Source organism: Rhamphochromis longiceps, linkage group LG7 (genome assembly GCF_057381845.1).
Source record: "Rhamphochromis longiceps isolate RC_006_pf linkage group LG7, R_longiceps_female_GT1.1, whole genome shotgun sequence".
Taxonomy (NCBI): Eukaryota; Metazoa; Chordata; class Actinopteri; order Cichliformes; family Cichlidae; genus Rhamphochromis; species Rhamphochromis longiceps.
In genome coordinates this window covers 8,099,742-8,121,494 of record NC_140563.1, presented here as the reverse complement: position 1 = coordinate 8,121,494, position 21,753 = coordinate 8,099,742, and the positions used below count along the sequence as shown (strand labels likewise).

General features: G+C 38.8%; 1 protein-coding gene across 2 annotated transcripts; it reads right to left on the bottom strand.

Moving 5' to 3' along the window:
* Positions 1-136: 136 nt before the first annotated feature.
* bmal2 (basic helix-loop-helix ARNT like 2) lies at positions 137-19,817 on the bottom strand. 2 transcript variants are annotated; one of them, XM_085411908.1, is made up of 17 exons: positions 19,506-19,817; positions 9,594-9,723; positions 9,446-9,499; positions 8,283-8,324; positions 7,963-8,120; positions 7,564-7,643; positions 7,054-7,146; positions 5,690-5,807; positions 5,469-5,618; positions 5,117-5,360; positions 4,593-4,699; positions 3,401-3,551; positions 3,223-3,293; positions 3,000-3,111; positions 2,781-2,871; positions 2,188-2,287; positions 137-2,065 (listed from the first exon to the last, which is right to left on the bottom strand). In XM_085411908.1, exons 1-17 carry the CDS (start codon positions 19,561-19,563, stop codon positions 1,908-1,910), a joined length of 1,917 nt encoding a protein of 638 aa, XP_085268034.1. In that variant the 5' UTR covers positions 19,564-19,817; the 3' UTR covers positions 137-1,907. The 2 variants fall into 2 exon arrangements, with proteins under 2 accessions (XP_085268034.1, XP_085268035.1); XM_085411909.1 differs by lacking the exons at positions 9,446-9,499; positions 9,594-9,723.
* Positions 19,818-21,753: the final 1,936 nt, after the last annotated feature.

Sequence of the window (21,753 nt, the reverse complement as noted above, 5' to 3'; positions counted from 1 at the left end):
ATGTTTTAATTTAAAAAAATCTCCTTAAAGTTAAAGATTTCAGTTAAAAGAATGTGTAATCACTAAACGTTTAGACATAGAGGATTTATTTTTAAGTAACTTATAACAGGGGATGTATATACTCAAGTTGTTAAATTTCTTATAAAAACAAAGAACAAAAAAAACAAAAACAAAAAAACAGCCAAATGCAATAACTTTACTTTAATGGACCTATAAAGTAAATTTCTACATTATCTGGTCTCACCAGGATCTCAAGCCGACACCCTTTAATTTAGCATACGACAACACTTTGGTAACTCCATAACTAAGAGCCACTCATGGCCACGCTCAGCAGTGGATCACTAACAAATAGATCATCAAATCATGGCTATCAGAGGTTTCATTACTTTAGTAAAAAGCTAGAATGTGCAACTGAAAGCATGGCCAATCCTAAACTCTACATGAGGTAAATGGCAATGGGATCCATACTGCTCCGTGGACCATTCAAGTTCTCACAAATGTCACACCACAGCTCTGCAAATGTTCTACACTCAGGAGTCATGCACGTGGCTATTACACAAGAGGAAATAAAGGGGAGGGGGGAAAAAAAGTTTGGAATGACACTTCTGCATAGCACAATCCCTTAACAAACATATCCATTTCAACCCTGTGTGCCACATAACAAGCACATAAACATGTTCTCAGACTGTCAGTGCATAAAAAGAAGAAACGATAGAAGGTATGGCTTACCTGCACGACTATAGAGACAACAATAAGAACAAAGATTCAGAGGTGAACAAGTACTGATACTACTTGTACAGTATGCAGGGAAGTGTGTAAAATCTTAAAAGTTGATAACTCCCTGACTCGCATCAGTCTCAAACACGTACTGAGAAGATGTGAAATGGGTTCGCTCTTCAGCCATCACTACCAACCCTTAATATCAGCACTTCTAAAGTGCCCTTCTGATTTGCATGAAGTTGTACTGTAGTGCTCATAAATGACCAGCCATCAAAACTGGCAGCTCATCAACTAAAATTTTTTGAAGGTGGAACTAGTAAATTCTGAGGCTTTTTATGCAACCTATCCCTTTAAGACACATGTGGCCTGAAGACATGGTGTTTGATATCATATCGACCCCACATATAAACAGCGACATATGTTAGCATACAAGAGAAGAGGTTACTACACCGTTTGTGAGAAAAATGTTCAGATACTGACAAGAGAAAATCTCAGAGCGCCACGTCTTTAGGTGACTCTCAAAGAGAGTAGAGGTTATGGAAGTGTGGTCTGCCGCGGTAAGCTTTAAACCCACGGTTTTGGATCCTGAGGGAAGGGTTGCAAAGCTTGGCCAGTTTTTTAGGGTGTCCTCTTGCATTTTAGTCAAGCATACAGTACCTAATGAAATTACAACTTTAAAAACAAAAGAAAAAAGAAATCAATTCAGTGCAATTGTTTTTTGCGTCACCACTCCCAACCTTTGTTTAAATGTAGGTGGAGAGAAATAGAAGCAAGGATCCAGAGCCATCATGATGTACATCATATCACTCTTCTGTGCATTCACGGCTTCTTCAACCTTTCTGAGGCTGACGGCAGATTTAAGAAAGCAGGGAGGAGAGGAACAGGGTTTCAAGGTGAGTGGGTGGGCAGCTGCAACGTTTAAGAGGCACATCCTCTTTCTGAAGAGGGAAAGCAGGTGTCCCTTAATGTCGCCGATTCTGCTTCTGTTTGAGCAGCCACCCAAAAACTAGACAGCTTATGTGGAGAAGAGTAACTAATATATTAAATTTTAACAAAACAAAACAAAACAAAACAAAAAACAAAAACAGAATGCTGCTCCTTTGAGTAAGCTTCAAGCAGTTTCTGCCATCATCAAAATGAGGATCCGGGTGTTTTCCAGCGTGCCGTTTCACACTGTAATGCAGATTCTATAAGGACCAGTGCATCTCTTCAAAGTCCACAGCTTCTCCCAAGTTTGTGTCCGTCTCCAAAAGGCTCCAGATCACTGCCATAGCTGCTTCATCACTGCTGAGGCTATTCAGGCCTGGTCCAACCACGCTCTCCAAATCCAACTGGGAATTTTCTCCTGGGGTAAGGTGGAGTGAAAACAAAAAGGAAAAGTTACCAGGTTGCAATAGGGAAGAAATAAATACAGCAAGTGACTCAGTTTATTATAACAAAGTTTATAGACACGATGAGTGGAAGTACCCATAAGAGTCTCTCCTCCTGAGAATGCAGCACCTTGAGGCTCACTCTCCGAGCTGGACTTTCCTGGTATTTCCATGTCTGATGTTTCTCCATTTGGGACCTGAAGACCAAAAGGGAGCACACTATAACCCTCACATCACATCTTAGACATAGTTCAGCTTCTAAAAATGTTTTATGTGAGCCAGAATAGAATAGAATAATCCTTTAATTGTCCCACAAGGGGAAATCTGGGTGTAACGGCAGCAAGAAAGACACATATACAAACAAACAGTACACAAGACACAGAACTGAAACATACACAGTTTTTACATATTTACATCAAGGACAATGGTTACCAAAAACAGAGTACTGTACCGTTATTAAATTAAATAAAATTAAATACAGATAAGAGGCAAACCCTGGTTATAGTGTGAATCGGTTGATAAAATAGTGCAAGTTACAGCGCTGATGTAAACCTCTATGTTTGTTGGGAGCAGTTTTGATTGTACAGTCTGACAGCTGCAGGGAAGAAGGACCTGTGGAAATGCTCCTTCATGCATTAAGGATGCATGAAGTTGATTGGATTGATTGGATAAACAGCCGGCATGACTCACGCTGTTGCTGATTTGATTGTGAATTTGTGGGGACTTGTCCTGTGGCAGACTGAAGGGACTGACGTTACCACTGGAAGGTGATGAGTTCGTCCTAAAGGAAACCCACACAGAACAACTTAAAACAGCAGTATCCTTCATCTACAACAACACCAAGTAACCAGAGCATAGATGCCGATGCTGGACTTGTGTGTTTTTAAAGTAATTATATCCAGTACATACCTGTTGAAATCCAGCAGCTCATTGGCAATCTGGGTTCCTATGCTTCCGGCATATATCATAGTCCCAGGTGTGCTGGAAATTCCCGGTATAATAGGAGGGGACTTTTTACAGTCTGACAGGGAAAAAATAAGACAGAGCAGAAGAGTTAAATAAGTGAAAGGGGGGGGGGGGGGAAGGCCCCCTACAACCAAATAATGTGTTGATAGAATAATTTTATAAAGACCTTCAGAAGCCTTGGGATTGCTCGACTGTTCAGATTTATTTCCTGACCGACCTGCTCGACTGGGATCATATCTGGTCATAGGATGAGCAAAGAGAAAAATTCAAACTAACACACATATATACAGACGCACTCACAGATACATAAGCAAATGTACAAATCCACTGAACCATATACTCACGAGATGACTGTGTTAGTTGACACAATATATTCTAGTTCTTTGGTCCACGGATTTACAAAACTAAACCACTGACTTTGCAGAGTGACAAAAGAGCCGTATTTTGTTTTGAATTTGTAGCAGTTTGTCTCTATTTTTTCTTTACTCCGCAGCACTGTGGAAGAAAAACAGCAAGAGGACAAGTCAGAGAAACACTAGAAAACAGAATCTTTAGATAACGCTGTAACCTAAAAGTACATCAGTGATCACAAAATACAGACATTTAACACTAGAACCGCCAACAGGGACATATTGATCCCCTTGCTTTTAAAATCAGATAACTTAAACCAGTGGTGTCCAAAATCAGGCCTCATGGGCCAGTGTCCTGCAGGTTTTAGATGTGTCCTTGATCCATCACAGCTCATTTAAAATGGCTAAATTACCTCTTCAACATGTCTTGAACTTCTCCAGAGGCCTGGTAATGAACAAATCATCTGATTCAGGTGTGTAGACCCAGGGTGAGATCTAGAACCTGCAGGGCACCGGCCCTCGAGGCCTAAAGTTGGTCAAGCCTGACTTATACTAAAACCATCAGCTAATTTCATGGCATTTTGTAAAATGGATTTATATATAGTTGCATAAAGGATTGACGCGTTCTGCATCAATGGAATGTAATACTGGGGTACAACAGGTCGGAGTGAACACATGGACAACAGAGTAAAAACTAGAGTAGAAATTCAGAGCAGAGCTGCCATGTCAAATGGGTTTCATGCTTGAGGAGATGAAGCGCTGCAGCCTGAGGTGGAGCAGTGTGGATGGTGTGCTAAACTGTCAGTTTTACTTTTACAGTAATTAATTTAATATAATGTGTTTGACCCCCCACCCCTCCCCCCATAACCATGAATTGGATAAGTGGAAGAGAATGGATGAATGGAGATATACTACTTAGTATTTGTTTGTTAATTAATTGTAATAATTTTGATTTAAAATCATTTGTAAATTTAAAAAACTTAAAATTTTACTGCAGTTTCTGCAGGATGGAGTTAAAAATAAAACAAACAAACAAACACCCACATTCCTGGCAGTTCTGTGTTAATTAGGTATCTATCTGACCTATATTAAACCTAAGAATGAAGCCATTTGTTAAACATGGAAATGGCTTTAAACATATCCAAAATAGAGGAAAAAAAACCCCATACATAAATAAAAACTGCACCTTTTCGATGTCTGTCTGCTAAATGGGGTAAGTCATCTTGATGGAAGTATTCGTAGCACGATGTCCCGAGCAATTCTTGGGGAAGATAACCTAGAATGGTCGTCGCTCTGTCAAAGAAAATTGAAATATAATTAAGAGAGATCCAAATATCCTATTACATCAACTAAGATTTCCTTTAAAATGGAAAAATTCATACAACATAAACATTTCAGACAGAGCAAGAACAGAAACATTTTTAATCTGTTAACTGAATGTTTTACCTACCACTTTTCTTATGTTGCTATAGATACACAAGCTAGTTGTTGATGAACACTATTATTTATGACATGAACTACAAATGAGGAAAGAAAAAACCAATAAGCTAACCAATTAGCTTTATAACAAATGCTAACCAGTTGTACATTAATAATGTGCGCTGGACTCTCTGGGACTTTTAAACATTAGGCCAGATTGAAAATCAATAGTTATTTTAAAAGTAAAAATCACCACAACTGCCACACTTTGACAATAAACCCCAGTTTTACCTTTGATCAACAAAGGTGAACTTGCCATCCATGGCATAGCGCGTGATGAACTCTGTGGGTTTAACTCGGACTTCTCCATTAACCTGGGGAGATGAGTGGTTGTGGACGCGTCCCACCGCCACTAGACAGCTGAAGTGGGAGCTTTCCTGCTTGTCCACTTCACCCTCCCCTTCTGCTCCCAGCTGACTGGTCGGCCAGCTGCGCATGTAGCCTGTACAGTGGACTGTGCAGTACTTCTGCGACTCTAAAAGCAGATGCAGATACAAATCAAAAGCAGAACACAATTAACATACTCATTAAAAAGCTTTTTTTGAATTTAGACCTAATAAAACCTGCTGTGTAACATCTCCACCTTTCTTTTTGGAGACATTTCCCTGGGATTCCTTCTCTTCCACTTTGATAGAAATTTTGTTATACTTCATGCGACAGAAGAATGAACGACGAGCACCCGAACACAACCGTGCTGCACCGATTGGAAGGTCAGCCTGAACCTGCAGACCGGCTAAAGACACGAGAGAAACGTTAACCGTAATCTCTTACACACAAAAACAGAGACAAGAATATTTGCTTTACTTTTAGCATCTATTAGCCGTTCACGAGGATATAATTCAGAAGCGGACAGCTGCTCCTTCACTTTTCCCATGTCCTTTGGGTGTATGTAATCAAACAGGCTCTGCCCAATCAGCTCCGCCTAGAGGAAAACAAACAGCTCATCAAACTGACCTAAGCAAGGCTCCTATGGCGTATATAAAAAAAAAGACCTAAGGCAATTACTCCTTATGATGAAACCCCCCCCCCAAAAAACCCAAAACACTGATGGTTAACTGTGACCCTTGGAGCACACCAGACACTGTGTGGAGCACAGATGGCTTAAATGACAGCTTAGGACTATAGTGTTATTTTGATCATTATTTTATAGTCTATCAACAAGCACACGAATACACTCAAAAGCCACTTTGTTAAGTACAGCTGTTCAATTGGTCATTAAAAACTCATCAGCTAATCAATCAGCAGCAACTTGATGCATTTAGGTGGTCAAGAAAGCATGCTGAAGTTCAAACTGAGCATCACAATGGAAGAAAGGGTGATTTAAGAAACTGAATGTTGGAAGGTTGTTGGTGCCAGATGGGCTCACCAGAAACTGCCATTTCTATGGTTTACAAAGCTATGGTCCGAAAGAGAGAAAATATCCAGTGCCCTGAGGAGTCTATTTCTCCTGCAACATTTGGATGGTAGGATTAGAAACTGGCATAAACAACGTGAAAACATGGATCCATCCTGCCTTGTGTCAACAGCTGAGGCTGCAACTGGTGCTGTAATGGTGTGAGGGACATTTTCTTGGATACATGAGAACACTGTGTCACAAATCTCAAATCATGACAATAATTTCACTCAGTGGCCTCAACAATCACCAGATCTCAATCCAATAAGAGCACCACTGGGATATGGTCCAACAGGGGATTGGCATCATGGATATGCAGCCAGTAAAGCTGCAAAAACTGTGTGATTATGTTGTATCAATATGGATCAAAACCTCTGAGGAATGTTTCCAGCACCTTGTTGAATCAGTGCCATATAGAATTAAGTCAGTTGTAAATGCACAAAGAGATCCATCTGAGGTACTAGCATGGTGTACCCAATGAAGTGGCTGGTGAGTGTATGGCATCTTTCCAGTAATCACTTGTCCTGCAACAGACTATTGTGCACTAACTATTAGGACCAACATAACGATAGATTTAGATGACATTTCCATTTCTATTGAGTACTACAATACATAACAAATGCTGTGCACTCAAACATCTCACTACAGAGTCACCTGATGGTTGTGGATTCAAATCTATTTACATTAGTTACAAGATAACAAAAGCCATCTGGTGTGTCCCAGGTTTTCATAACAAAAGACACTGCAGAAACAGTAACAAATGTAAAAGTTTTACCCGGCTATAATTTAATATCTTCGTGACAGACTCTGAGACAAAAACTATTTTCCCACGATCACAGCCCACTACAAACAGGAACCCATCTGCAGCCTGCACGATAAGGAAACAAAGGGGAGAAAAGGGGAGCCAAAGTGATGAAATGTTCTAGAAAAAAATAGCAAGAGTTTGTTATTTAAAAAAATATTTTTTTTTACAGTAGTAATGTAGTTTATTGGCAACATTTTAACTACTTTGTTACACTGTTGTGTGTCTGCAAAGACAGAAACTTTGAGCCATGTTCAGACTTTTCTTTATAATAAAATTACATGAATAAAAAAAAAAAAAAAAAAAAAGATGAGAAGCTTGGCATTGTTATTTGAAAAAATAACAAAATAATAATCTGCAGCATATGTGGACTCTACAGAGTGTTGTTCTGCTTTTTAAGGAAAGGTTAAAACATCTCCAAAGGGACTTGCAGGTTACACTTCATACCAGAGAAACTGTTAGATTTGTCACTTCTGCATTTACCTTGAGAACAAGGTGTTTGAGCTCCTCATCAGGAAGGAATGACGGTTTATAGTTGGCTTCAGAAAAAGAACTTGCTGAACCTGAAAATATACAGATATTACACAAAGTTACACAAATAAAAAATAATGATAATTAAAAAGAATACCGACGACTGCCAGTTCTGCTCAGCTTCCTAGTCGATGCACCTATGGTATGAATTTGAAAATCCTTGACAACATCCTTCTTCAGTTATTGTGTTGACAATCCCCCATCAGCCTTTCACAGCTCAGGGATATAAGTAACACTCCAGCACAATGCCAATAATCTAAATAACTGGCAGTTACCACCAGTAACAACAGAGTCAGAGTAGATTAATTGAACAAATTAAAAAAAAAACAAAAAAAAACATTGAGTTGGTACCTTTGAGAGACTTGAGGTGCTGTACTGCCATTCGAAGCACAGTGAGTTTGTCCAGCTTACGAGACATGGGGTTACAGGTGGGGATCATGGCTGAGAGCTTGTCAATCAGATTGTTCATTTTGTCCCGTCTCCTCTTCTCAATTTGGCTATGTGGCTCCCTGCAGACACATGAATTCAGAAATAATGCCACAAAAATAGAAACAACTTTTCTGCTTTGCCTTTACAGACTTGCAGTATATTGCAAAACTTGCTGGCCTTTTAAGATTCCCATGATCTTGTAACATTTCTGGTAAAGTTTTATCAGTTAAGTCATACTCTACCTGAAGCATTTAACTTTGACATGTTGGTCCTCTCCATCTGACCTGCAAGTAAAACAAATCTGAAATGGTTTAATGCTGATTAAAAGCATACAAAAAAGGTATAAAGAGGTGTTAGCACCTGAAGAAAATCCTTTAGGACTTCAGAAAATTTCTTCTCAACAAATTCCATGAAAAGCAATACACCAGCAAGTAACATACTAAGGCCTCACGCACACACACACATACACTAACATTATCACTCAGCTTAACTCAAATACCTCAAAACATTGAGACTGGACTGACTAACCAACACAAAGCGCAAACACACTGACCTACACCACCAAACCATCGCACACACCAACCTGTAAATGCTCTTTTGCACAATATTATTACTAGATATATTATATATATATATTTTTTTTTTTGCACTAACTTGTCTTGTAGCACCTTGGTTCCTGGAGGAACGTTGTTTCGCCTCACTGTGTATTTTTAAACTGTATATGGTTGAAGTGACAATAAAGTTGAACTTGAACTTGAACTCAGTTACACAGGCTTAGAAACCAGCCAGTGACCCCCAGGCAACCTCTGATCACTAGCAGATTGCTGCAGAGTATTTCCTAACCAGGTGGCGAGTGGCTGCTTGAGTCTGTTGGTCAGTGAAGAGTGAAAACAGTCAACTGCAAATGCTCACTACCCAACCACCCATCTGTACTGAAACTTTGAAGGCAAACTATCTCCATTTCCAGTTTGGATTTTCACACTTTCAGTACCGTATTGAGTAATGAGTAGTCAGCAAGTGTTTGCAGACAAGTCAGCGTCTTCCATGCAAAGTCCTGGTGACTGCAGCAATTTGCAAGCGATCAAAGCAATCACAAGGAGGTCCTTGGTACAGAATGGTATACCTCTTTGAGACCAATTTCTTCTAGCGACAGCCAACCACTTGCCATCCAGCTGGGGAATACACACTTTTCCCAAAGCGACCTGTGGTTACCAGAGGTCACTGACCAGGGCTCATCAACACAATTTCATAGCGACTGCCAACAAATGCTCACAACTAGTTGGGGAATGCTAATTTTCTAGGCTTGAAACTGAGGTTTAAATACTACCATCTCTAAAAAGTAGGTCTAAAGCTTCATGTAGCATTCCTCTGCATCACATTGTGTCATTTATCAGTTAAACTGTACCTGTTTTGGTCATCTTCCATATCTACATCAGGGACTGAAACACATTTTGAATCCCTAGAAAGAAAAACAGCGGTGCCTGTATTAACAACAAATATTAGTGTGGGTCTTAAGATTTAGATTTTCCTGAAGCAAGCAGTCCCATACGTACTGGTTGTCCACGCTGCCCTTGCGCTTTCGGGTTAACTCCACGCTCAGGGACATACCAGCAGCTGAGGGTGGGGTCATCAGGCTGGGCAGAGACACAGAAGTACTTTGTTCTTCCTCAACCAGCACATCATCTGAAATGCAACAGAAGTGTACCTGGTCATAAAACATGAGGAATTGATATAATTTTCCAATACAATATAAGAGACCATGCACTACTGCAACAGATTGCTCCACCTGTTTATGCTGAGCTAATATATAATAAAGATGCCAAATATATGCATATGCAATGGCGCTGGCACGGCTGGCAGCCTTAACTCAATTTCCCTCGGGATGAATAAAGTATGATCAATCAATCAATACTACCTTCTGGCTTTAAAAACAATTTTAAATACTTGATACAGAAGTTACACATACAGATACATTGTGTGATTTAATAGGGACGTAATAACTGGTTCTCAAACTGTCAGGTAGGCCCAGTGCTATGGAAGTGGGTTAGTGGACAACCAGGGGCAAAATATAAAGGCAGTTTAAAAGAATGTGTGAATGAATGATACATTACTATTGAATACAATGCAAATAACAATTCTATGTCATGTCGTAACTGAAGGATGCACTTAGCCAGGTGCCCCCACAACAATGGACAACACCACAGAAAAAGGGTTGTTCAAGTGTAGCTGCTCTAACTTGACTTGTGGTAATCTTTGTTATCTCGAACATAAGAAGTTGCATTTTTATTAGGGCTGAACGATATATCGCATTTGCGATAATATCGCGACATGATCAAGTGCAATTTTCTAACCGCAAAGGCTGCGATTATACTGCGATTATAAGGCTGTCCAAATTACTACCATATCCCAGAATTCATAGCGCGGCCCAGCCAAACTCCAGTTTCCAGCAATGGCGGCCGCTACTAAGTTTTAAAATTACTCATACTAATCTTTCTGGGTCACAAAATAAACTTTTAACATATTTTCAGGCGAGAAAGTAGTTGTGTAAACATCAAATATCTGCTCGGTTTATCAAGATATCCCATATTTGCAAAAGTGCTTCGACGTTTTCAGAGGCTACCCACCAGCTCGACAGCTAGCCGGGAGCTCGAGGATTACTGATGCGGCCGAGAACGGCACAACTCCCGGCACATCATTTTCAGATCACCGCGGAGTTTCGCTGCTCGGGTTAAACGTAATATATAAGTCACTTAGACAACCTAAAAATGTTATTGTTGGGCTTTTTTCAGTGTTTTGTTTGTTCGTGAGTAAATCGGTTTGGCTGAGATTAAAGTTATTAGATTAGATAAAATAAAACTTTATTAATCCCCCGGGTGGGTTCCTCCTTGGTTTTCACACAGCTGACTAAACGTCAAACAGAAAACTTATTAAACAGAAGTATGAGACAGTCGAGAATTTACACCAGTGTCTGGTTATATTTTAGATAGCAAGAAGCAGACGGCCGAGTTTATTAAACTCCACCGAGACAGCGGTGACGCTAATCAGAACTAGACCGTCCAATTTCACGCCTTTAAACTTTAAAGGCGTGTTTGTGTGTGTGTTTATACAATTGCTATTATGTTTGCACTTTATGTGTAATGTTACTGACTGCAGAGATCAGTAAGATGTGTGTATTTTTTATTTATTAGTTTTATTTATTTAATATTATTTTTTAATTGAATGACTGTCTAGTAGTTCACAGATGTCGAAAAACTGAGTGTGGTAAAGCCACTGATTTTTTTTATGTATATTTCTGCAATCTGCACATTGTACTGACTTTCATTTTAATGTTTACACCAGGGTTCCTTGTCAGCACTTTATGCTCAGATGTTTGTAAGCTAAAAATAAACTATTGTGTATGTTCAAATATACTGTTGTGATTGAAGAAGTTAAATAAAAATGTCAGTCATCAATTCATGCATCACCTCATGTCATCATAACAGAGGTCTGTCTTCCAGGAAAGAACAGTTTAAAATTAATGTAATATAGTATTGGCCATACTATATGATGTATTGCTTGTCTTTGTTTAATAATACAGAAGACAAAGACCTTAAAAAATAATCGCATATCGCATCGCAATCGCAATATTGGGGCAAAAAATCGCAATTAGATTATTTTCCATAATCGTTCAGCCCTAATTTTTATTTGAGAGGATTTATTTTTAGAGCCACTTTTATTAAGCCAAAAGCTCGTGTTTTAGACTATGCAAAACACTCAATTGCAGCCATTTTCCCTGCTACTGATGGCTTTAAATTATGCCAGTAAAAGCAGATATTCAAAAAAAAAAAAAAAAGAGCCAGACCCACCCACCTGCTGTTCAAAAGTTACATTTACAAGAGGCAGAGAATCAGCAGAAGGTTGTCTTTAAAGTAGAATAATGGAGCTAAAAAAACTAGCTTCAGGTGGTCACTGCATCAAATGTCTGAGAATAATTTTGAACTGTGAATCATGCAAAGCTATTCTAGTGAAGTGCAGGAATACAAATACGGAGCTGGAAATTAACACAAGCACCTTGAACATTAGCCCAAAATAACAAAAATGAAGCTTTAAAAAAAAAAAAAAAAAAAAAGCCTCACAGTTTTCATATTACTGGATCCTATTGGTAAGGTCATCTCCCTAAAGGTGAAGTGGGTTTCCAATAATATTTGCCGGTGAACCTTCAGATGTTAATGAATCCAGCTCATTATGTTCCTACAGCTCAAAGACTTGGCCATTAACCAGCCTTCAGAGAGAAAACAGCATGCTGTTAATGCCTGATCATAGCTCCCACAGGGATGTATTTGAACTGAGGCCAACGTGTGCTAACAGAGACTTATAATGCACAAACTGCTTTAGTAGAGCTGTTCAGACACCACTAACTAATAGCTCTACATCTCTACACTGTATAATCTATTGTGGTATAACATGAGCTGCCATGACTGATGTACACATGGCCTCCGAGGCACTCAAGTTTGTACGCGTGTGAGAAATTGATACAATGGCAAGAAATAGCCAAAATGTGGCTGATATCCATGGCACCTAGTTTTAACAGTTTCACACTGTCTGTGACCCAAAGAGTTGTTAACAGATTGACTGAAGCTTAACTTTTAATCCCGCTCTCCTCATCAGATTCTGTTGGATTACAGAGAAGGCGAGTACTTGAATGGACATCAGGCCATACAAGCATCCCCCTGTCAACTCCCACAATCCCTCTCTTAAGGTCACGTGCCCATTAATTTGCTCATTCACTCAACACCTGAATGAGCATCTGCTGCACCCAACTCACCCTACACCCTGTGCTCACACATTGGCAACAACATGAGAAATGACTTGTTTCTCATTAACTTTAAGTTATACTTTCAACAATGTTGCAACAGCTGCCACTGAACATTAAATGGTGAGTGTTTTCATTTATAGAACAACAACAAAAACAGAGAAATGGGAACAGATGTGCAAGAGTGGAACATAAAGGCAAACAGTCTGATCAAAATAGGTCATAGGATACTCTGTTCCACCCTGCTCACACATACACCCCGGGTCTGCCCAGTAAGTTTGCATTCTTCAGTCATTACCAGCTCAATAGCTTAAATGATAAGGCCCAACTTCTGGTCAAACATTTATAAGGCACGCAGTTAACTGCATAATGACTGTGCAAAGGAAAGCATAGATATACATGTTCCATAGAGAAGAAACTTATAAAACAATAAGGTGATATTTATTTCAATATAGGATTATTGGATTTTGCTTTATTTGCCCAGCAGATAAAGTTTAGTTAGTAAACTGTGGCATTTTGAGCTACTCCCAATAACAGCACAGAAACTGTGAATCATACCCGAGTAACAACTTGAGATGTGTCCCTGTTTGTATCATTTTTACAGACTAGAGATGGCACGATACCACTTTTTTATGTCCGATACCGATATCATAAATTTGGATATCTGCCGATACCGATATGAATCCGATATAGTGTGTTTGTTAAACAGTAAAACTGTTTTTTTAATATCTTGCTGCATTTTGTATAAGTTCATACTCAAGTTAAAAAACCAAAAAAAAACCCCACTGAAGCTATTCTGTTATACCTGTATGTAAAAAATACACTGCACCCAAAATATTTCATAGTTCAGCAATACTGATCAATCTAATAAACTTAAACCTACTCAAGCCTTCCCATTCTGGTATTTTAAAGAGTACTTAGAAATATTAAGCAACCCAACTAATAGGGTTGCAAACTCCCAGCAAAAAAACAATAGGGAAGCACCCCCCACCTCATGATGCTTAATCGACGTAATCAACTTTAATTTGATGCAGTGTGAAAAAAAAATGCACAGAAATAAATTATTTTTCAAGAATAATTAAATAGATTCAACATCTTTTTTCAACAGAATTGCAGACTGCACAGATGGTACCTTCCCAAAGGAAAAAGTAGTATAGCTCTAGAAAGTAATATTAAATAAATTCTAACAACAGCTTATCAAGCTTAAATGTGCTGCTGTTGTTCAGCCGCTGGTTTCCTCTTTCTGGTGCAAAGTGGGCCAAAAACAAAGAAGAGAGACGGACTCGCAACAGAAAAGCCGATCAGCTGATCACTGATCAGTTTCACGATTGAAGTAGCAACAGGAGAGAGAAGAGGCAGTCACTCCATATATCGGTTGTTAAGCTTAACGCTGGAAGGCTTTACAAACATTCAGAGATGAACTTACACTCTTGATTTACTTCTCTCTGGGATCACTTCCTCGGAAGATGAAATGCTGGTTTGGTAGCGAGGCTACAAATACACACAGCCGCTCTATCACGTGAGCACACTGCTCCGAGGTGCTACGGTTATGAGCCGAGTTACAGCATGTTGCAAGTTTTGTGAGGTGCTTTTTTGATATTTAATGGATCGGATTACATTTTTTATTTCTATCCGATATCTGATCCAGTAATTTACGTCAGTATCGGACCGATACCGATACGTAATATCGGATCGGTCCATCTCTAATACAGACCCTGGCGACCTTATAGGATTAAATAAAAGCACCAGTCAAACAGACCTAGAGAGTGGTTGTCAGAAGCCTCCAGGGACCACTGTCAACTAGTCGGTGAATACACACTTCCCTACCAACCACTAACTCGATCACATCCAACATGGTGGACAATTCTTGATGCAGAAGATGATCTCCAATATTTGATTATTTTTAATATAAAATATTGTATGGAATTTAACATTTTCTTTTACATGTTGGTTTGATGGGTTGTCCCAAAAGACAGGAGCAGACGTAATGGCATTGTTAAAAGCTTCACCAAGATTGGTGAGTCCAGACCTGATTTTAATTCTGAAGAAACACATGGTTAAGAAAGTAAATGGTATGAGCATGTTTTCTTCAGCCAATTTATTTTACTGTTCTCAGGTCAGCGCTATATTGCACTTAATAAAAAATAAATTGCTACTCATATTCCTTCATGCCTTCTTTTATTAAGATGCTAAATGTAGACTAGTAAACGTTCTTATTTACACTTGCTTATATGCAATGCTGTGATAAAAGTATTTTCCCTATTCTTAATTTTTGTTTTTGCATATATGCCACAAACTAATTTAATGCTACATAAAAATACCCAGAGTCAAAATGCAGTTTTTAAATGATGATTTTACTTATTAAAATGGAAAAAGAGTTATCCAAACTTACCTCGCCCTGTGTAAATTGCTCCCTAAACCAAAAAACTGGTTGTGCCACCTTTGGCAGCAATAACTGCATTCAAACGACTGTGATGACTGACAATGAGACATTTGACAATCAGGAATTTTGGGCCATTCTTTCTTGCAGAACCGTTTTAATTCAGCCAGATTGTTCATGCTAGGAAAATCCTCCACACTGTTTAAAGACATGCCAAAGCATGACACGACTACTCCAAAACCTTCACTTTGCTTGTTTGAGCGATTAAGAGGCGGACTGGCAGGTTTGTTTCTGTTCACAGTCTCGCCCAGCCCCTTTTTTATTGTTGAATTGTGAACGCTGACCTTAACTGAGATGAGTGAGTTATGCAGTTCTTTAGGTGCTACTCTGGATGAGTTGTCGATTTGCTCTTGGGAGTAATTTTCGTAGGCCAGCCACTTCTGGAACGGTTCACCAATGTTCCAAATTACAAAATGAATAAACTGTTGTTGGACTCCCAAAGTCTTGCAAAACTGCTTGATGTCAGTAACTTTGCATCTCAGACATTTCTTTAGATTCCGGCATGATTTGTTGCTTTTGAGATCTTTTAGCCTACTTCACTTTGTTAGACAGGTTCTGTTCAAGGTTCTGTTCTGTTTTTTGATTTTTCTACTATGTTGAATATTAAAAATGCAATCAGCCTAAGAAATCAGGAAGTAGGCACACACTTTTTCACAGCACTTTATAAGTCCTAATGTTTCATGTTGAATGTTAGACTGGCTATAGTTGAGGCGGTAGACCAGGTCTACTAATTGGAAGGCTAGTAGCTAGATCCCTGCATAACAAAGTATCCTTGGGCAAGATACTGAACTGCAAGTGGCTCTCCAGTGCATTCACCAGAGTGTGTAGAAATGTTTCACTTATAAAGAAAAACCATAGAAATAAAGTGCTTGTATGAAAGATTGTGAATTGGTGAATGAGTCCTGTTGTGTAAAGTGCTTTGAGTGCTCAAGCTGAGTAAAAAGTGCTATATAAGAACTAGTCCATTTACATTTATAAGATTACTTTGAAGGTGTTCTTCTAATTAGACTGCCAAACAGAATTACAATTGCATGGCAGGATACTGTAAACGGACAAAGCTTCAGTCAGGAGAACAACTGAGATAACACAAGTCTGCAACCAAAAAACTGCATACGATTTTTTTGATTGTGTCTTATAGATTTTTACTCACTGAAACCAAGAAAAATATTTTAAAAACTGCATCTTGTCAGGTTTTCTTGCAAAACTCACATTTTTAGTTGAATTAAGCATACAATTTCCCTTTTTAAACTGAAAAAAAAAAAAAAAAAAAAAAACACGTTTTCAAACACCCCCCCCCCCCCCCCCCCCCCAAAAAAAAGAACAACAGCAAACAAACAAAAAACTGTACATGATGGGGGGGAAATGGAGATCATTTTTGCAGACCTGTGTAATCCATCCACAATACAAGGTTAGTCATTAATATACTGCTGCATGGTCTGGGCAGTAGTTACATCGTAAGGTTTTAAAAACTGAGCTTTAAAACGTGCTTATAGTGGCAATAAAAACCAAGAGAGGTCGGCAATGATCACTGACTTTTTTTTTTCTGGGGGGGGGACGACACACACCTTGTTCAGATTAAATATAGCAAGGTACAAAGCATTAAATCATGTTTAAAACACAACAGCCTTAATAAATGCAGATTATTAAGGTTCTATGACATCCCATTCCATTCAGTGCTCAACTGAACTGTTAAATGTAAAAATATATACAATTGTGGGATTTGTATACGCACTATAGATTATGGCACTCACAGTGACCTAGGCAATGTTGATATAAAGCTTTATCAACATTGGTCCACTTGTCCAGAAGAAGATGATAGGTAACATACACACACACACACACACACACACACACACACACACACACACACACACACACACACACACACACACACAAAGCTACAATCATTATAGTATGATAATGAGTGTCAAATATTTGCAAAAGGCACATGTAAATAAATGTAACTGCTGCGTTTCAGGCCACCTTTTGCAAAGTATTTACAGTAAAAAAACAAAAACAAAAAACACATTGGCTCAATATTATTTTGTATATGTATTACTACAAAATAATATTGGTTATGGGCGACCGTGGCGACCGGAAGGTTGCCGGTTCGATCCCTGGGCTCTCTGTCCTGGTCGTTGTGTCCTTGGGCAAGACACTTTACCCTACTTGCCTACTGGTGTTGGCCAGAGGGGCCGATGGCGCGATATGGCAGCCTCGCTTCTGTCAGTCTGACCCAGGGCAGCTGTGGCTACAACTGTAGCTGCCTCCACCAGTGTATGAATGTGAGAGTGAATGAATAGTGGTATTGTAAAGCGCTTTGGGTGCCTTGAAAAGCGCTATATAAATCCAATCCATTATTATTACTACAACCTGAACACCAGTACAGTTTACATCCTAAAAGTTGTCTCAAATTGCAAATTGAGCAGTGTGAACAAAAATTTAACCTAGGCCAGTAGCAACAAGTTCAGTTTGAGCTCACTCACTCTTGCTGGATAAGGGCCCCATGGGCAGTTTTCAATTTGATATTATGCCTTTACTGGACAGTTAACTGTTTATATTGCGCATGTCATGGATTCAAAATGGCAGTAGTTATGTGGCAAGCAGTACTCAGTTACTGGGAGCTTTCAATACAGCAGAGCAGAGGAGGCTATTATCTCTTTTATTACACACACACACTTTCTACCACTATATAATCAATAGCTTTAGTTTCAGAGTATGAATCTTTGAATATGAGACCCTCACTTAATGGAAAATGAATTTGAAAGAGTGTTATTTATAGTAAAAAGGTGTCCAATTCTTAAATCATCTCGAGCACCCTTTTCTTTTATGGTTCCAGCTGCTTTACTAACTACTCATTTCCTATATACTATTCCTTACTTTACCATAACATTAAAGATTGTGTGTTTAAGTGTATTCTTTAATGCAAGATTTTTATCCCAATGAAGCATATTTGAGGGAATATAACAATAAGCAATAGCTGAAGGTGATCATGCTATTTGACCTAGATTACGCTCACATGACATGTTGCACATACATATATACACACATGTATGTATGTACATACATATTTATACACACATGTATGTATGTACATACATATTTATACACACATGCATGTATGTACATACATATATACATACATGTACATACATATATACATACATGTATGTATGTACATACATATGTATACATGTATGTACTTACATACATGTATATACACATATATACACGTATGTATGTATGTATGTATGTATGTATATATATAATAATAATAATAATGATAATAATAATAATAATTATTATTATTATGTATATATATATATATATATATATATATATATACATACATACATACATACATACACACACACGTATGTACATACATACATGACTTCAGTTCTTATTATCGGAATTTATAAACTACCATTTACGAATGATATTCCTTACAAATGTTGGCTTTGACTCACCAAATTACACTATATACAGTTATGTTTATTTTTATGGGCACTGGTCTTTAGTTTGTACTAAAATCAACTAACTAAAGGGTTCCGAGTATATTTTACACTGTGTAAAGAGACCGCGGAGCATTAAAATGAACTTACAGAAATGTCTGCTTCATCCAAGCTAATGTAAGACAAATGGCCGAGCTGAGTCAACGGATAGAGGCACCGACCTTAGTTGGGCCAAAATAGCAGCAAGCACTGACGCTGATTAAACACCACTTTCATCAGAAAACAGAACATAAGCGTCAGAAATATCGGCAAGAACGATCTGTCCTTGGCTATGACAGCACCTCCTCTAACAGACTCATCTTAGCCGAGTGTGTAGCCCCGGCCTCGCCTCGGTGCCGCTGCTAAGCTAACATTTACGTGGTTTAATCTTTCGAGTTAGCATTAACAGGCATTAAAACACACAATTTACATATAAAAACCCTTATCCTTAACTGATAAACACGCAAGGCGGATATTTAGCGCAATTCGCAGAGTGGTATCGCTTAACAGCGTCGTGTTGTCTTACATAAATGGCATAGCGTTAGAGGGCGAGCTTGGTCTACTGATCTACTGACCTAGTTTTTGGAATAGCGCAAAGTTACAGTCAACGAGCAACAAAAGAACTGCCGGAAAAACATCGCTTCTCTTTTCTATTTCTCCTAAATGTCAGTGCCGCGGAGACATTTGAATTTCACCCCTATTATTCAAAGTGATAATAGCTTTAACATGTTTGAATTACCTGCCGGTTCGCCTACCGCTCTGTCACCGCCGGTAGCCGTTGCATTCCTGGCCGACATGGCTGGAGCCGGAGCCGGTACGCTGGGGCCCGGGACTCCAATGCATGGATGAAGCAGTCGACTCCTACCAGATAGTGTTTGTTAGTGAAGACGCTGCGAGAGGGGGGCACAAAACGAGCAAAAATATTCTAAAACCCGCTTGTTTATCGCTAATGAAGATTTAAAAGCAGAGGGAGGGCATCGAAACGTGCACAAAGGTACTAGAGCGAAGTGCAATTAGGACATAGTAGGGAAACACGGAAGACAGAGCACAGTCTCCTCCTACCGGTTCACAACCAGAATCACCGCTGTAGCTTCACCGACCTCCCGTCAAAATGGCTGATTGGTTATCCCAATAACCATATAATAATAAAATAATAATAAAAATAATAATTAAAAGCACTTATTTATCCTGACAAATCCTGGGACAGTTAATTAGTTAAAATTCCAAGTTTAAGGGAGGGGGTTCGGAAAAGAAATCTTAATAGAAAATGAGCATAAAGAAAAGCTTATTAATAAAGTGTCTGATAGAGCCCCCAAAAGAGATCAAAAGTCTCAAAGCAGCCGTGCATGCCTGTCAGAGTGACACAGAAAAACAAAAGGAACAAGTTTTTGAGACAATACTCGAGGATCCTAACAATATCAAAATCTCAAACTTTTCTCAAAGTTGGTTTTAAAGTATGTTTAGTTACCTAATTTAATGAGATAATGAGATTTAGCCATTACCCCGATAGTTCCTCTTATTAATAATACTTCATATTTATTATTACAATAATTATTATTATTGCATTCAAAGTGCTTTAAACAACATGCCACATTTACCCATTCACACACGCACTTTCTTCTATGCTTTAAGTGCTTTCTATCTTTCTATCTAGGCATTCACACTCATATGGGTGCATCAGAGATAAATGTGGGGTTAGTATCTTGCACAAGGATACCTGGCATGCAGACTGGGATAGCCAGGGACCAACCTTCTGATTAGTGAGTGACCTGCTCTACCTCCTGCGCTACATCCACCACATCCTTTCCTTTGTCTTTACATTAGTTCAGAAAACAATTAACAAATAAAATAAAATATAACATACTTGGATCAATTGATCAATACTCTTGTTATTTATTGGACCCATTCTGGCTGTAAACATAGACCTAAGACTTTATTAGGTCTATGTATAATATGTATAATAGAAATGCATATACTATTATATATTGTACATATATTTATTAGTTTTAGATGTAGCCATTCTTGTATTTTGCTTGTTTTTGTATTTGCACAACTCTGTTGCTTGTGAAGCTCGCACACAAGAATTTCACTCACATGTGCTGTACCAATGTACCTGCACATGTGATGTGACAATAAAAGTGATTTGATTTGATTTGATTATTACTCCCACATCAGGGAAATTCACTTGTTACATCAGCACATGGGACAGGAAAAGAAAGTGAATTAGAGATAAACATTGGGAAAAAAGGGGAAAAATAGTGTATAAATCGTCCAAAATACTATACTGTGTACAAATGATTACATAGATTTTTTTTTTTTATGTGTCCATAAATTGCAGTGGGAGCGATGATGCATAAACCAGTGGTTTTACAGAAAGGCAAGCAGAGACAGTTTCTGCACCCCCAATTAAATATACAAAAAAACCATTTTCCTCCACAATTTACATTAATATAGATTGGAGCAGATTATGAAATACCAGAGAATTTTGCTTCAATCGTTATCAGAAACAGCCAGCTATTATGTCAGTTATATGTCTGTAACTTAGGTTCCCTGAAGAAAAGAAACAAGGTACAACACGTATAGCATGGTATATTACACCCTATGTGTCTTGGCTGAAGACCCTTGGTGCTATATGCCAGTGAGTAAGCTTCTATAATCCAGTGAGACAGCAGGTGTTTGGACAAAGGTCTACCTCTGGTTGGATTAGCAAAGCAATCAAAGAACTGTTCACACGATGCCTGGGGCTGCATTGTGGTCGATTTTGGAGAAGAACAGGAGGTAAACAGTCACTGCTCATTTTGGTATCAATCCGATACCAAATAAATACAGGGGGGCTAGGGGCTTGGGAGAGCCAATTCAGCCACCTGCGACCTCCACACCAGCTTCTGAGACCAAGCCAGTGGGTCCCGTTTCCCCTGAAGGACATCCATTCTCTGAGCCTGCTGTGAGACCTCTGCAGCCCCAGCTAGTCACATCTCAGCCACAGG

Bases quoted from the DNA above. Each gene is read 5' to 3' on its own strand.
- bmal2 (XM_085411908.1), bottom strand. From the start codon at position 19,563: ATGTCGGCCAGGAATGCAACGGCTACCGGCGGTGACAGAGCGGTAGGC. The intron at 5,361-5,468 runs GTGGAGATGTTA...ATCTGCTTTTAG, and splicing joins AAATGTCTCCAAAAAGAAAG to AGTCGCAGAAGTACTGCACA. The intron at 2,066-2,187 runs GTACTTCCACTC...ACCTTACCCCAG, and splicing joins AGGAGGAGAGACTCTTATGG to GAGAAAATTCCCAGTTGGAT.